At 42.5% G+C, this 17,266-nt stretch overlaps 1 protein-coding gene across 1 annotated transcript in view; it reads left to right on the top strand.

Moving 5' to 3' along the window:
- The window catches only part of ube2h (ubiquitin-conjugating enzyme E2H), a 47,778-nt gene extending 32,875 nt beyond the window's left edge, over positions 1 to 14,903 (top strand). Inside the window, exons 2-7 of the mRNA XM_084049632.1 lie at positions 1,952 to 2,028; positions 6,921 to 6,995; positions 7,103 to 7,142; positions 8,269 to 8,321; positions 13,164 to 13,292; positions 13,682 to 14,903. Coding sequence (XP_083905758.1) covers positions 1,952 to 2,028; positions 6,921 to 6,995; positions 7,103 to 7,142; positions 8,269 to 8,321; positions 13,164 to 13,292; positions 13,682 to 13,806 — 499 coding nt within the window. The 3' untranslated portion in view covers positions 13,807 to 14,903. The remainder of the gene's footprint in view (positions 1 to 1,951; positions 2,029 to 6,920; positions 6,996 to 7,102; positions 7,143 to 8,268; positions 8,322 to 13,163; positions 13,293 to 13,681) is intronic.
- The last annotated feature ends 2,363 nt before the right edge of the window (positions 14,904 to 17,266 follow it).

Genomic DNA, 17,266 nt, shown 5'->3' with positions numbered 1-17,266 from the left:
GTCCCGAGATATCTCGGGATTGGCAGTATATGTGTTAAAGACATAATATATAAAATGTGCATTCACAGTGGGCGCTGTCTGTGAGACCCCACTTCTTTATTTTTATGAATTTGTGATTGTTATTTAAACGTAAACAATCACAAATTCATAAAAAGCTGGATCCAGTCATGTTGTTTTTTCCCCATATTATTTCAGAGTCACAAGATTCTCGCACCCTACCAGAATGTGTTGCCTGAGTCATGTGTGATATTACTCACTCTCACATTGCAGCTATATAGACGGACAGCCTAGCGTCTGTACTTGTGACTGAGATCATACCACATCCCACAGGGATAAACCGAGTGGTAAAGAAGAAAGGCGGAGGAGAGCTTGCTGTCTTCGTTATGTCTAGTAATTGGCTTTATGCACAGCAGCCATATTGGGAATGAATTGGGCCCCTTCCTTACTTCCTTCACAGGTGTTACCAATAATACTAATTAAGGCTCAGTTCCATTTAGTGTGGCACAGTGGTTGTCTTATTTTCAAGGACCCCCATAACTCTGAGAGTGTACAAATGGTTCCATTTGGTTCCATTTGTACACTCTCAGAGTTACACACCCACCATAAAGGGGCCATTTGGGAACCAAAATGGAGTGTTTTTAGTGAGCCAACATGCACGATATCAGCACCCTGACCAGAATGGAACAGAGCCTGTATTAGCATCATTGGTAACGCTTGTGAAGGAAGTAAGAAGAGGCCCAATTTCTTTCCAATATGGCTGCTGTGCATAGAGCCAATTGTAAAGGGACATACAGTATGTGGACCTCGGACATAGAGCTGTTGGCTGTGGGTTCGAGGCCATGCCACCAGAATGATTTCTCAGTAAGAGTGGATATCTTGACAACAGCCATTGCATACTCACTGATGAGGACAGATCATTGAGCAGCTGGAGCTCCTGTTTGATCAAGTGACTAATTTGACATTTGAGTTATAGATTCTATACGGACATGGCTTTGTGTTCTTCAGGTGATTCTGAATAATGTGGCTCAAATGTGATCTCAGGAGTCTGTAGGACTCTGGACAATAGTAAAGACTAGCTTCTACACGCCCACATGGCGTACTAGTAGAGAAGGTACATAATGTGTTTGGCAGCTGTGTGGGTCCCTGTCTGGAATAGCAGAAGGAAGGAACATCATCACGCTCTTATCATCAAGTCACAGACTCCTTGTGTGTGTGTGTGTGTGTGTGTGCACTGTATATGTGGTATAGCGCTTTGGTTCTCAAAGTGTGGTCCGGGGACCCCCAGGGGTCCTTGAGGGAGTTCCAGGGGGTCCCCAGCTAAATGATGGATCGTTGGGAATCAAATGGACCCTTATGGGTCTGTAACTCAGAGAGTGTACGAATGGAACCAAATGGACCCTAACGGGTCCATTTGGTTCCATTTGTACACTCTCTGAGTTAAATTAACATTGATTTTACAATTTAAATTGCGGTCCCAGAGATAGAAATGCAATTAAATGGCCAGGGGTCCGTAGCTCTCAAATGGGGAGGGAGAGATGTTGAGAGATGATGATGACTGAAAGAACGGGCTCATCATAACAGTCCATCATAACTTCTATCTTTTAATCAAAGCCAAAAATGTGAGTGTCAGAGATGTGGGGTTCATCTCTCACGTCTCTATTTTGTTGAAATTGTTGTTGTTTTTTTTTACGGCCTAAAAAATGAGCAATGCCTTATTCAATCCTTTCACACAGTTTCACAAATCGCATAATAGGACTTGACCATACAATTTTTTTTTCAGTCGTGAGATTTATTTTTTTATAGCTTTAATCCATGAGTGCTACATGTCATTTCTGTCTGCCTGTGTGGGTGTGTTTGTGTTTGTGTGTGTGTGTGTGTGTGTGTGTATGTATATTTGTTGGTGTACATGAAGCCAAACAAATAGACATTTTCCTTAACCAGCCAAAAACAGAATCGAGAGCAAACATGAAGTCACCATCCTCAGCGGACTCAACGAATTTGTAGTCAAGTTTTTCGGACCACAAGGAAGTAAGTGACTTTTGTTTCAACACATGGAGCCAAAACGTTTACTCTGCCTGTCATGTCCTCCATTTAGGATCCCATGAGTTTTGTTGCTTTTCATCCTCGTTCCGCAGACCAAACTTAACGTAGAATCTGACCTAAATTGGTGACCTCAGGTCACGTTACTCTACATATCGTTGCTGTCAGGCAGAAACCTCTTATCTCTATATTCTAACTTTTTGTGTTTTTTCCTAAATTAACGGCCTACTTGATCATACTACAGTGTCACACAGAAGCATCAAAAGTAGCAGATCTACAAGCTCGAAACAAGCTCGTTTCGAGCTTGTAGATCTACTACTTTTGCTATTTTTGAATTTGAATCCTGAAAAGCAACCGTTTTGGATGTATGAGTTTTTTTCCACACGACAGAGACGCTATGCAATGACAATACAAACATGACATGCTGAACTCAGTGCAAGGTTAAACCTTTGACCACTTAAGCCCTATATACTTAGTCATATTGATGAACAGATGATCTATAAGCTTGTAGATCTGCGGGCGATCTCGGGTGGCGCAGTGGTAAAGTCACTGCCCACCACCACGGAGGTTGTGGGTTCGAATCCACCGTGGTGCGTCCAGCATTGTCGAGCGTCCATACGAACACAATTGGCCCGTGTTCGGGGGAGGGAAGCCGGGCGGGGGAGAATGAGGGTGATATCGGTCATTGCACGTGCTCCTATGGGCTGGGGGGGGGCGGCACCTGTCAGCGGGGAGTGTTGGGCGGGAGGAGTAGGACGAAGGCTCTACGTCCTCCTGGTGGGGGCTCCTCACTGGCAGGTGAGTCAGTAGGATACGACGGCAGTGACAACACAGACATTGACAGCAGTGACGACACAGGGAGGAATCAATTGGTATGACGACTAAATTGGGGAGAAAAAGGGGTAAAAAATGATTGGCTACTCTAAATCAAAAAATAAAATAAAAAAAAGCTTGTAGATCTGCGATTTTCACTTTAGGGACACCATAGGGTTAAAGTGGTAAACGGCACAATCAGCTTCAGCTGAACTTCCAAGTTCATTGTCACGTCAGAAGGATCAGACTCGTCTTGAGGTTTAACAGGTGTAAAACAGTGGGTGATGATATTTGTTTTTGCGCAAGATCCATCGTTATTTTGTTGTTTCCAGAAAGAGAACGAATAAAAAAAGAGGGGGAGGGGGGGGTTGCAGGGGTAACAAAAGTTTACAGGCACATGAGAGCAGGTGGAATGAGTTACCATAGAAACTACACGATTTGCAGTTACAAAGCATTATTGTCATAAGAATATGGAGAAAGAAAATAAAGGAAAAAGACAGATAACAGGACAGCAGAGAAATAAGAATAAAATAATTGCATTTGCGGTTAAATGTGAATGCTAGGGGGTGGAAATTATTCATGTTCCCCCCGGGACCCTAAATCATTGGTTCTCAAAGTGGGGTCCGGGGACCCCCAGGGGGTCCTTGGGGGGAGTACCAGGGGGTCCCCAGCAAAACTATTTTTTTTCGATTTTTTTTTTTCTTTTTTCCTCCATAGCAACAGGAGATATCATTTTTCGAAGATAAATCCACTCCATAATCCACTTCCTGGTTAACTTATGACTTCAAAAGCCTGTATCTCGGCTCCTGTGTACTTTTTTTTTTACAATGTATTTTTGACTATTTTCAACTGGCTGCAACTATGGAACGGATTTCCGAATGTTTTTAATTTTTTCCCCCCGATTGTACGAGACCTCTATATAATGAATGGATGTTTTTTTTTTTTACATGGATTTGCTCGTCGTGGAGTCTAGAGCTTTAAACAGTAAAGCGTAGTCAATGGGGAGAATGCTGGCACCCAACGTAAGTTGTTAAGAAAAAATGCTGGCACCCCATGTGTTAAGAATCGCCTCAGGTCTTAAAGGGTTAACCGTATTTTATACTTTGGGCTATTCAAAAATAGCAGACAGATAATACAACGCGCTATGAGCTTGTAGATCTGCTATTTTTGGTCTGCAGCCAAATGCATATCATGTTGGGGTTCCTTGACATGAAAAAGTTTGACCACCACTGCCCTAAATGATGCCCCCTTCCTCCCGGAACTTGGGCAAGGCGTATCGGGCATATCGGACTGGATTGAAACCAGGCCCGAGGCGAGGAGAGGCGGGCCGCCCCGCCCCCATGGCCCTGTGTTGAGGGGAAGTGCATGAGGAAGATGGTGTCTCCTCCTCAACAGGAAATACTTCTATTCTCATGGTGTTTCAGAGCATCTGGCACACAAACAAACGCCAGCCTTTACTGGAGAAAGAGTCACAGACATGAACCTGTTCAGATCGAACTCTGTACTTAGGAATAAAGCCCCCCAGGGCTTTTTGTGTTCTCCTTTTTAGCATACCTGGAACACCTATACGTTTGGTTATATATGCTCTGAGGAAGGCTCATAGCCAAAACGCGTAAGCGTTCACTTTATTGGTGTGCCAATAAAAAAGTGGAAATGTGAGTAATTTGTCCTCCATTTAATTGACATTTTTGGATGTGCTACCTTTTTGGATTTTTTTTAAATTCCTTTTTTGATATGTATACTGACTTTGGGTCTAGCACTCCACTGAGAAAACCCATTGTTGATGCGCAACCTCTTTTTCTTATTTTGTTTGGTTATATACAGTACCTTTCGAGCCGAGAACACCACCTCTGTGTGTAGTTGTTGCTATATATACAGTATATACAGTATATCGTCAGGCAGAAACCTCTAATCTCCATACTCTTATCGTTTTTTCGTAAATGAATGCCCTACTACTACTGGACCACCATTTGATTAATCTGAGTTCCCAGAAGTTTTCGCCAGCTCTGGCGAGGAACTTCTGGGCCACAGCCCTGGTATTTGTGGGCGGGATGTACGTCACGCTCTGAATCTGAGCGGACACGCCTCTTACCGGTCTGAGAGCTGTGCAACTCGTCTAAAAAGTCCGACGAGAGGCAAACAGCAGTACACAACAATGGCGGCCGAAATTTCTCAAGGGGAAATTGCTTCCCGTCGATCCTATTTAGATGCATCACCCACTGCATGTGGATCCCGCCCCCTTTTCTTCATTGGCTGTTGATTTGAATCACAACGCAGTGGCCGCGCCCCTGCTGTCCAAGCTCCGACGCTAACCCTCCCAGACTACCATTTGATGAGATTTAGACTCTCAGACCCAAAACTTAGAATATTTTGTTATTGTTGGATACGATTTTGTCCACAATTCCATGTATTGATGTTGGTACCATAGGAGAGATAACAGGCAAACGTTGATCAAAATAACAATTCTTTAATTACATAATGCAGATGTTTAACAATAATTTAACTCTTGAGAGCGTAAAATGAAACCCTTTTACACTCTCAAGAGTTAAAGATCTATAAGGGTCCATTTGGTTACCAACTCTCCATCATTTAGCTGGGGACCACCTGGAACCCCCTCAAGGACCACTGGTGGTCCCCAGACCACTGGTTGAGAACCACTGCCCTACTTGATCATATTACTACATCGTCACACAGATCTACTTAAGCTCAAAACACGGACAGACTTTCCACCCGACAGAGACGATATAGCAACATACTATACAAACTATAAAAAAGTGAGGTTTTTCAGAAAACTTCAGGACACATTACAGGATTCAGAAGGCGTTTATAGAAACGGTCTCACGTCTAAATCGGTTAAATTTTACTGCCATACTGTTTTCAGCGAGTTAATAAAGTATTCAATCATTCAATCAAATACTGTGCGTGCGTGCGTGCGTGCGTGCGTGCGTGCGTGCGTGCGTGCGTGTGTGTGTGCACGCACGTGCTGTCCTCAGCAAGTGTCAGTGTGTTAATGTCTATGTGTGCTACTCAGTTCCAATACGGAACATCAGACTCCAGTTACTCACAGCTATTCTGGGAGAGCAACAAACGCATGGGCACACACACACACACACACACACACACACACACACACACACACACACACAGGAAACACACACATTTCTTTTCTTCTTTTATATCACTCACCATACTGCATGACACAAATAGGCTCTATGCACAGCAGCCATATTGGGAATGAATTGGGCCCCTTCCTTACTTCCTTCACAGGTGTTACCAATGATACTAATTAAGGCTCTGTTCCATTTAGTGTGGCATAGTGGTTGTCTTATTTTCAAGGGCCCCCGTAACTCTGAGAGTGTACAAATGGAACCAAATGGACCCTTACGGGTCCATTTGGTTCCATTTGTACACTCTCAGAGTTACACACCCACCATAAGGGGCCATTTGGGAACCAAAATGGAGTGTTTCTAGTGAGCCAACATGCACAATATCAGCACCCTGACCAGAATGGAACAGAGCCTTCATTAGTATCATTGGTAACACCTGTGAAGGAAGTAAGAAGAGGCCCAATTTCTTTCCAATATGGCTGCTGTGCATAGAGCCTATTGAATTGTTTGGAGGTAAAGAAGTCTGCTGAGCCCTCTGGGCTGAAATACATTTTATTGCATGGAATCAGAAAGAACGGCTGTTGTTGGACCTAGTAGCAGTAGAGAATAAAACCTTGCAACGCTTTACCACTTGAATCCTATACTTGGTTGAACCGTTGTCCCTCAGGGGCAGGGCTCGATACTAGCGACTTTTCTGTTTTCACTCAAACATCTTCGCTGAAAATAGCAGGTCGACAAGTTTATCGATCTGCTATTTACTGCGAAGGTTTTCCCCAGAATACAGATGCTGGCCTTTACGTGGTTAAATCCACTGGAGTTCATGAAGGTTGTGATGCATTGGTGAATAAAAAGTCACTCTTCTCTCCTGAAGGATTTATCGTTTCTCTCTCTCTCCCTCTTTCTCTCTTTCTCTCTCTCACACTCTCTCTCTCTGTCTCTCTCTGTCTCTCTCTCTCTCAGCGCCATACGAGGGGGGCGTGTGGAAGGTGCGAGTAGACCTCCCAGACAAATACCCTTTCAAATCACCATCAATAGGTAGGCAATAGGAATAGCTTTTGAACTTTACAAGCCTGTGTTGAACTGTCGGTTTCACTGGAATCTTTTTTTTTTTTTTTTACTGTAATTTTCTCTTTCTTTTGCAGGATTCATGAATAAGATTTTCCATCCCAACATCGATGAAGCGTAAGATAATAACAGTCATACATTTTGATGTCTGTGCATTTAAATATTTTGTTCTGTTTGCGGTCATGTGTAAATGTTTTTAGTATTGTAACTGTATCTACCCAACTTGTTACATCTGTCGGACAGTTGGCATGGGGGCTACCCTTGTCTTTTTTTAACCCATTCAATCCGGGAACGCATCTCTGGCATTTTAGATTTCTTTGGCTATTTTTGAAAAATCGTGAAAATATGTGCAAATCTTTGAATATATATATTTTTTAATTGACCATTTTTTACTCAAATCTTTGCTCCTTGGGGTCCCTATTACAAAAATATTTTTAGATAGGGGGTCCGCGGCCAAATACATATAATTTTGGGGGTCCTTGACATGAAAAAGTTTTAGAACCACAAATATTTTGTTCCAGAGATCCCCAGAAACAAAGATTTGAGTAAAAATATCCCCTTTTAAAAAAATATTCAAAATAGCAGATCTACATGAGCTTGTATATCTGCTATTTTTGAATAGCCTAAGTATAAAATAATGGTTATACCTAAAATCTAAAATGACACAGATGCGTTCCCGGATTGAATAGGTTAATTCTCAAATTGGAAACATGAATATAGCCGATATTTCTGCCATGCTACACTATCGTATGATGGCGTAAAAAAATGACACTATAGCCACAAACCCAAACCAACAGATAATAATGTTGTCTGCAATGTTGAGATTAAAATCCAGATCATCTCAACCCTCTTTCGGAAAAGAAACAAAAAAACTAACCGTTTTCTCCTAAAATGCCCCAGCCTTCTGTTTTATTAGTTTGTATTTCCCCTTTAGATTACACAGTGCGATGCATTGTGGGATGTAGAGCGCCACTGAACATGAATGCGATCATAATAATCTGCTATACAGCTTAACTGCTGCAATGTGATGATTCTAAAGCCCAATGCCCTGACCTCCACTTCACCATGCACATAGATGTATGGCCGTGCCCATTTGTGGCCTGCTGACACACACACACACACACACACACACACACACACACACACACACACACACACACACACACACACACACACACACACACACACACACACTATAAGTCCCTGTTCCATCTGCTAACTCCAGTCTCTCTTCCATCTCCAGATCAGGGACAGTGTGTTTAGATGTTATCAACCAGACATGGACAGCCCTTTATGGTGAGTGGCTGTTTGTGTTGTGTGTTCATTTTGTGTGTGTGCGTGTGTTAAGGCTTGATGCATACGTGTGTGTGTTATGTTTTAATGGTTTGTGTGAGTTCTGTGCAGCTCTAGGTGGCGTTAAGTGGTGGAAACAGTTTGCAGTTTAGGCATTTAGCAGACGCTCTTAATCCAGAGCGACACACAGTAAGCAAGGACACAAGATAATACATCATAATAATAATCAGAAAGCGTCTGTTGCTGAAAAGCTGATGTTGAATGGGCGCTGGGTACACTGTTGCGTCGGGTCGGAAGTTGTAGTGAAGCGCGGGATAGCGGAGAGGAGGTAGAGCTCTCTGGTTGGCTGATTATGATGATGAAACGTTGGAGTACTTCCTGGATGCACAAGGCTCCTGTTGTGAGTAGCCTATCCCAGTGGTTCTCAAACTTTTTCATGTCAAGGACCCCCTAATTGACACTTATTACCCCGCGGACCCCCATTTGAAAAGATAAGCCAGGGACCCCAATAAGAGAAGGTTTTTACGGCTCTCTAGCAGTGATTCTCAACCATTTTAATTTCAAGGACCCCCAGTTTGACATGCATTAGGCTACGGACCCCCATTTAAATGGCATTTATACCTCTGGGACCCCAATTCACATTGTAAAACCAGTGTTCATTTAACTCTGAGAGTGTACAAATGGAACCAAATGGACCCGTTAGGGTCCATTTGGTTCCATTTGTACACTCTCTGAGTTACAGACCCATAAGGGTCAATTTGGTTCCTGTCCATCATTTAGCTGGGGACCCCCTGGAACCCCCTCAAGTACCCCTGGGGGTCCCCGGACCCCACTTTGAGAACCAATGGCCTATCCTACAGTAGGCTGCTCCAACAGAAATGACAGGCTTCTGGCCTGGACCGAAGTAGCCTGACAGCTCTAAAGTAGCCTGACAGCGCGCCGCGGGTTTGAGTCCCGATCCCGACGGCCTTTTCTGCATGTCACTCCTCATCTCTCTCTCTCCCCATTTCCTGTCAGACTACTGTCCTATCAATAAAAGCATAAAAGCCAAAGAATGTATCTTTAAGAAAAATGACAGGCTTCCACTTTTTCCTAATAATTCTAGCTATTTATTATACAGTATATAGTTGAAGCTAAATTATTTGGCCATGTGCGCATTGCGCTGCCGTTTGCTGCAGGCACGCAGTGTTTACTCTTTAATTAACGTTAAATATCAAAGATATGATACACCAGAATAGTCTAAATACAGATAACCTTGTGCCCATGCCCTAAGCACCCTGCAGTGCAGTAGTCCATCGGTGTCGGTTCTCAGGTGCTTTCAGCAACTCTTTTTTTCTCATCTCACCTTCCAACCGACTGACTTCATTCCACTGCCAGTTTGTAGTTATCTATAGTAGTCTGTTTGGTGGAGAGCTACCTTTTTAAAGGGATAGTTCACCCCCAAAATTACTTTTTTTCTATCGATTACTCACCCCATGGAGACACTCATGGATATTTTTTTGTCTTTGTCGCATTCCTAAGCCAATAATTTGGTGTGTGTGTGGTCACGTCCAACACATACCTTGTTTTCTTCTGCTGTTTCCTGTTCGACACCTTTAAGTCACTAAATATAACCTCAGTAAAACTATACCTAACCCTAAACTTATTCCTGACCTCAGTTAAATTAATATAAGAATACAAGAACTGCTGGGGGCGTGCGGTCCGCGAAAACAAATGGGGACAATGTGTGTTTTGGGGTGAGCGTTCCGGGTACCATATAAGTCACTGTGGCGCCTGCTAGTGATCTACGCATAGTCCCCTACCCTGTCATAGGCTCTATTCACAGCAGCCATATTGTGAAGAAATTCACAGGTGTTACCAATGATACTAATGAAGGCTCTGTTCCATTCTGGTCAAACAGAGTCAGTGGTGCTGATATTGTGCATGTTGGCTCACTGGAAACACTTCTTACGGGTGTGTAACTCTGAGAGTGTACAAATGGAACCAAATGGACCCTTACGGGTCCATTTGGTTCCATTTGTACACTATCAGAGTTATGGGGGTCACTGTGCTACACTAAATGGAACAGAGCCTTCATTAGTATCATTGGTAACACCTGTGAAGGAAGTGATCCTATGGCTGCTGTGCATAGAGCCTATAGACCATATTCACACGGCGGCCATATTGGAATTTAACATTGAAAGTGCCGCCACCCGGGGTGGCTACTTTCATTGACTTCATAGAAACATGGCCGCCGTGTGAATATGGTCTATTGGGGCCCCTGCAAGTGTCCTATACTATAGGCCTCTGTGTCACTGTGTGTGTGTGTGTGGCCCCTGTTAATGTCCTGTGGACACATACATACATGTACAGTGCTGGCCCTAATCCTCTTAGTAGTCAGTCTCCCATTAACACTAATGAGCTAATACTCCGAGCCAGCAAGGTCAGGAAACCTTTTACCCTGACAGGAATGAGACCGAGATGATTACACACACACACACACACACACACACACACACACACACACACACACACACACACACACACACACACACACACACACACACACACTACATACCACACGCACACACGCACTTGTAGATCTGCTATTTTTGATTAGCCAAATAAATATTTTTTTCTGAAAAACTGTTAGGATTTAGAAAATGTTTAGAGGCGGCCTCAGGTCTTAAAGGGTTAAAAAGGTTCAGATATTTTCTTAATTTTCAGGCTCACACCTCGCGAGAGAGAGACACGACGCCAGTTAAAGTTTAATGTTAAGGAAGAGGTGCAGAGGTGGAAAAAAACTGAACGTCATTCTATCGATGGGATTTACTCTGCAAGTGACCCTAGTTAGCTTAGCATCACTAGCAGTGTTGCTAACAACCATTTACCAAGTGTGTTAGGACTGATTACGTTACATTGATTACGTTATTATTGCCTGTTGAAGTGCAGATGGTGAGATATGTTGAGTCAATGTGACATCATTTATAACACAAAATGCATGGTGACATCGTAACTTAAACTTCAAATGACTTTATTTTCAGTCAGAAACAAAAACACAGCTATGCCTGCTATGCTACACATATACCATCATATGGAGATAAAACATACAAGCTAATAAATGAATAATATTAATACAAACATCACCAACAATACAAACATGTAATACTGGTGTGAATCCATGGCTTCTGTCTGTGTGTGTGTGTGTGTGTGTGTGTGTGTGTGTGTGTGTGTGTGTGTGTGTGTGTGTGTGTCTCTCTGTCTCTCTGTCTCTCTGTCTCTCTGTCGCTCTGTCTCTCTCTCTCTCTCTCTCTCTCTCTCTCTCTCTCTCTCTCTCTCTCTAAATATCTCTAAATATGCCCCCATTCATTTCTCATTACAACCCTCTATATATTACATGGTTCAGAATGTCTTCATGACGGATGTTTCTGCAGCTCATCTAATTCATTTTCTCTGGTACTCTGGTAGTCTCAAGATATGAACCCAAAGCACAAAGGGAAAGGCCTAAATTGGGTCTAAATTAACTAGACTCCAAATGAACGTGCCGATTCAGTGAAACCAATATTAACGGGAGTGGAATTCTCCCAATCACTTCATGTCAACAAGCCTCTCTTTTGTCCTCCTCAGCAAAGTGCCAGTGTCCAGAGGCTAATCTCTCTGCCTTTGTTTGTCTTCATGTAGAATCAATGTGGACTTTGATTTTAAAGAACAGAAGTCAAGAGTGTAAGCCCCCCGACTGAGAAAACAAGCCGATCAATGAAGCATTATTATGTGGATCGTCTTTTCCTCTATTGATGAAATCACCAGAACATAGCAACACAAAGGATCTTTATTTATGCTCCTTCAATGGAGCCAACAGTGACACCACCCGGTGGATGAGATCAGTATTACAGGTTATCTTAGTGAAAAGGATTAGTGGAGTCATTCCTCTGGTTGAGGCTATTAAGCCTGAGGAGGATTTCACTTATATGTCTGGCAGTGGTGGAAAAAGTACTCAAATGTTTCACTTAAGTAAAAGTATCGATACTGCAAGTACTCTGTTTCAAGTAAAAGCCCCGTGTTCAAAATGTTACTTGAGTAAAAGTACATAAGTATTGGCATCAAAATATACTTAAAGTACCAAAAGTGAAAGTACTAAAATGTTTGAAAGTAGCAGATCTTCAAGGTCGCGATGCGACGCGTTGTGAGCTTGTAGATCGGCTATTTTCAAATCTGTTTTCAAACAGGGCTAAAGTGGTTAATGTATGTTTTATAATGTAATAATTTATATCTGCAAAGTAACTAGTAACTAAAGTTATCAAATAATTGCAGTGGAGTAAAAGTACAATATTTGCCTCTGAGATGTAGTGGAGTAGAAGTAAAAGGATAGACAATTGGAAATACTCCAGGAAAGTAAAAGTACCTCAAAATTGTACGTAAGTACAGTACTTGAGTAAAAGTTACTTTACACCACTGGTGAGCACGCTATGCATTTTGACGCTATGCATCGCCCCCCCCCCACCCCCTCCTCCATGATTGACATGTGTGTAAATCGACGCGACGGGTTTCGTGGCTGCACTTAATCAGTGTTCATTTGGCAGATCTATCCGTGCAGGCTGCACTTAATCAGTGTTCATTTGGCAGATCTATCCGTGCAGGCTGCACTTAATCAGTGTTCATTTGGCAGATCTATCCGTGCAGGGCCAGTCGTTTGATTAAATTAACCACATCGGCGGGTGACTGACTGTAACATTAAATGTATTAACTCCGTCAGGTTAAGTGTAAAAGTCAAGTGTAAAAGTTGACTCCAGCCATTTGGAAAGATGTATTATTAAGCTAAGTCAGGTATAATGTCATGATGTCGTGTCGCGTTCGTTCCTCTTCCAGATCTGACCAACATCTTTGAGTCGTTTCTGCCCCAGCTGCTGGCGTACCCCAACCCCATCGACCCCCTGAACGGGGACGCAGCCGCCATGTACCTCCACCGACCAGAGGAGTACAAACAGAAGATCAAAGGTACGTATGTCCGGTGGCTCGCTTCTTCTTATTGGACGTATTACTATTTACTATTTTAAAAAACATGTTAAAATAGTTCAAATAGCCAATCTACAAACTCACGACGTGTCGATGTAGATCAACTATTTTCACTATTCAAAAATATTTTTCAAAATAGTCCCAAAAAAAATGCCTAAAACTAGGATTTAGGAGACATTAAACGTCTCCTATTAATTCAATTAAATCATGAAAATGTCTCTCTCTCTCTCTCTCTCGCTCTCTCTCCCCTCTCCTTGTCTCTCTCTCTCTCTCTCTCTGTATGTATGTCTCTCTCTCTCTCTCTCTCTATCTCTCTCTCTCTCTCTCTCTCTCTCTCTGTATGTATGTCTCTCTCTCTCTCTCTGTCACAGAGTACATCCAGAAATATGCAACGGAGGAGGCTCTGAAGGAGCAGGAGGAAGGAGCAGGCGACTCCTCGTCAGAAAGCTCCATGTCAGACTTCTCAGAGGACGAGGCCCAGGACATGGAGTTGTAGTGATGGGAGACACCCCCCCCCCCCCCTCCTCCCTCCCTTTCCCTCCTCCCTCCCTTTCCCTTCTCTAGAGCAGTGGTTCTCAACCTTTTCAGACTTGTGACCCCACCCCCCCCAAAATAATCATGTTTGAACTGGGGACCCCCCAAAATAATCATATTTGAACTGACCCCCCACCCTGACAAGCACTTGGAATTGTAGTTGAGGCATTAAAGTAGTTCACCCAAAAAAGTACTTATTTTCTATCAATTGCACACCACATGAAGCCTTGAATTCATGATTTTTATTATTCCTGTCTCCTACCGGCTAATGTATCCGGTAGGAGACACAAAGTAGATTATTTGTGTCTCCTACCGGAAATACACCCAGTCATCAAATTATTGGCTTAGGAATGCCACAAAAACAAAAACAAATCCATGAATTCAAGGCTTCATGGGGTGTGCAATTGATAGAAAATAAGTAATTTTTTGGGTGAACTCCTCCTTTAACATTTAGTTTGACTCTGTTCCACAGATAAATATTGTGGAAAATAGCAGATCTACAAGCTCACAACGCCTTGTAGATCTGATATTTCCACAATTTCTGCCTCTTTCTTATATTATTTGACCATTATTTTGTCCAATGTTTGACCAGTTTTTTTATAGTATAGTCTGTTGATCACTTTTGAAGCAGTAATGCTCTTTTTTTTTTTTTTTATGTGTGTGTTAAAAAGGTCTTAAAAGTCACTTAAATTGTCACGTCACTGTCATCTGGGGACTCCCCCTCAAAAATCATGTGGGGACTCCACTCCCCAGGGGTCACCACGACCCACAGGTTGAGAACCACCGCTCTAGAGCAGTGGTTCTCAAACTTTTTCATGCTAAGGACCCCCAAAATGTATTTGGCCGCGGACCCCTAGCTCAAAATATGTTGTTCCAGGGACCTCCAGAAGCAAAGATTTGAGTTAAAAATGTTCGCTTTAAAAAATATATATACAAAGATTTGCACAAATGTTCACAATTTTTCAAAAATAGCAGATCTACAAGCTCATAGCGCGGCACTCGGTGCCGTGCTATGAGCTTGTAGATCTGCTATTTTTTAATAGCCAAAGTATAAAAGGTTAAAGTGGTTAAAATTATTGTGATGCTATATTAAGACATTTAGCTGGGTACCCTCTCGAACACCCCTAAGGACCCCTGGGGGTCCCCGGACCCCACTTTGAGAACCAATGCTCTAGAGTACCGCTCCCTCCCCCCCCCCACCCACAACCCTCCTCCGCCCCGCCCCGCCCCCCCACAGAGACTATATTTGATTTCCTAACCATGAGAAAAGCAAGACTTATATTCATATTTAAACAAGTTGATTTCTTTTTTCTTTTTTTTTTATTATGATTACTATTATGATGATTACTATTACTACTACTAAACAAGGATTTTTATGGATATCTTTATCATTTTGGTGTATTTGACCCCCACCGCCGCCGCCCCGCCCCCGACCACGCCCCCCAGTCTGTTCATGTTTCTCTTTGCCCCAAATGTCGCGGTTGTTGTCACTGTTCTCCGCCCCTCCCTTTAAGGTGTGTGTGTGTGTGTGTGTGTGTGTGTGTGTGTGCGTGTGTGTGTGTGCGTGTGCGCGTGTGCGTGTGTGTTCGTGTGCGTGCATGCAGCAGTAGCCTGGGATCCAGCCCCCCCTTTAGTGACCCGGTCATTTTCATATGGCTGCTGTCGGCGCAGAAACCTCTTTTCTCCATATTTTAACTTTTTGTGTTTTTTTTGTAAATGACCGCCCTACGTGATCATACTACAGCGTCACTCAAAAGTAGCAGATTAGACAAGCTCGAAACTTTTCGTTTCGAGCTTGTCTAACCCATTGAGACCTGAAGCCGATTCTACATGTCTCCTAAATCTCAACAGTATTCTGAAAAAAACTTATGTTTCTATATCAGTGGTGCTCAATCTTTTTCATGTCAAGGACCCCCACAATTATATGTATTTGGCCGCGGACCCCCATCAAAATATTTTGTTCCAGGGACCCCCCAGAAGCAAAGATTTGAGTTAAAAATGTTCGCTTTAAAAATATATATATTCAAAGATTTGCACACATTTTCACGAATTTTCAAAAATAGCCCAAAGTGTAAAATAATGCTTTTTAGCTCAAATCTAAAAATGACACAGTTCCTGGTCTTAATGGGTTAATCTGCTACTTTTGATGTTTTTAAATTTGAATCCTGAAAAGTAACAGTTTTGGAACATATGAGTTTTCCATCCGACAGAGATGATATACGGCTAAAATCTAAAATGACACAGATGCTTCCCTGGTTTTAATGGGTTAAATGTACCTTTTTTGGATGCACAAATTAATTGTTGGTCTTGCAGTATACATTTGACTTCATCTTCACAGCTTTATGAGGTTTTAACAGAGATTGAATTGATCGAGTTTGTTTCATGACCCTGATAGATCGACAGATAGATAAATATATCTATCAATAAAGATCTATCTATCCGTCTATGGCCCTGAGCTTTTTGGACTTGATTTCTTCGTGTACTTTTGTGGGGATTTGACCGTCGACATGTTCGGGGTTATTTTATTTGTAACGCCACCGGACTGGTTACGGTGATGGCTTCACCTCACGGAGGAACTCCCAGGCTCAAAAACCTAAACACTCAACAGTGTTGCTTTTTGCAGGCAAAACACTGGCACTCAAACTACCTAAAGAAACCTAACTTGAAATGTGTACGTACCATGATCCATGTTCCTACCTTTCATAGATCGCAGTATAATAGAAGTACAGATAGTCGATCCAGAGGGAGAGACTAGCAACTGAATCATGTCTCCAGATGTTTGGGGTTGAGATCTTTGTTTTGTAAAGTATTGCTCTTGTCCACCAGTGTGTCCAGTGCCTCAGCATGGGAAAAAAAACGGAAGGTGTCTGTTGAAAGAAATGCCAAAACCAAGTAAAACAAATAATAATGAAAAGAAGCCATGATAATTAAAGAACAGAACAGGAAAAAAAAGCACAGCGTTTTTAACAAGATGCCTTTCCTCTCTGGCTCCAGAAATTCTGCGGTGTTGAGTTTGTGATTTGTTGTCAAGTTTCTTTTTTTTCCCCGACCACCACATTGTATAGTTCTGAAGAGTGATGTAGGGTTGAGGTGACAACGCGTCGTGTAGTTCTAGGGTTGAGACGACAACGTGTTTAGTTCTGGGGAATGATGTCTGTTCACAACATCATCACCTCAGATGATGTTGTTATAGTTCTTGGGGGCGCGACATAAAGTAGGGTTGAGACGACAACAAGTATAGTTCTGGGGTTGAGGTGACAACATATCGTTGTTGTCGGGCAGAAACCTCTTATCTCCATATTTTAACTTTTTGTGTTTTTCGTAAATTAACGCCCCCTACTTGATCATACTACAGCGTCACTCAAAAGTAGCAAATATTCAAGCTCGAAACGCTGCGCGAAGCGACGCGTTTTGTGTTTGTA

Source organism: Gymnoscopelus microlampas, assembly GCF_963454915.1.
Source record: "Gymnoscopelus microlampas genome assembly, chromosome: 23".
NCBI classification, from domain to species: domain Eukaryota; kingdom Metazoa; phylum Chordata; class Actinopteri; order Myctophiformes; family Myctophidae; genus Gymnoscopelus; species Gymnoscopelus microlampas.
The sequence above is the reverse complement of the archived record's forward strand: the minus strand, read 5'-3'. Positions and strand labels throughout refer to the sequence as shown.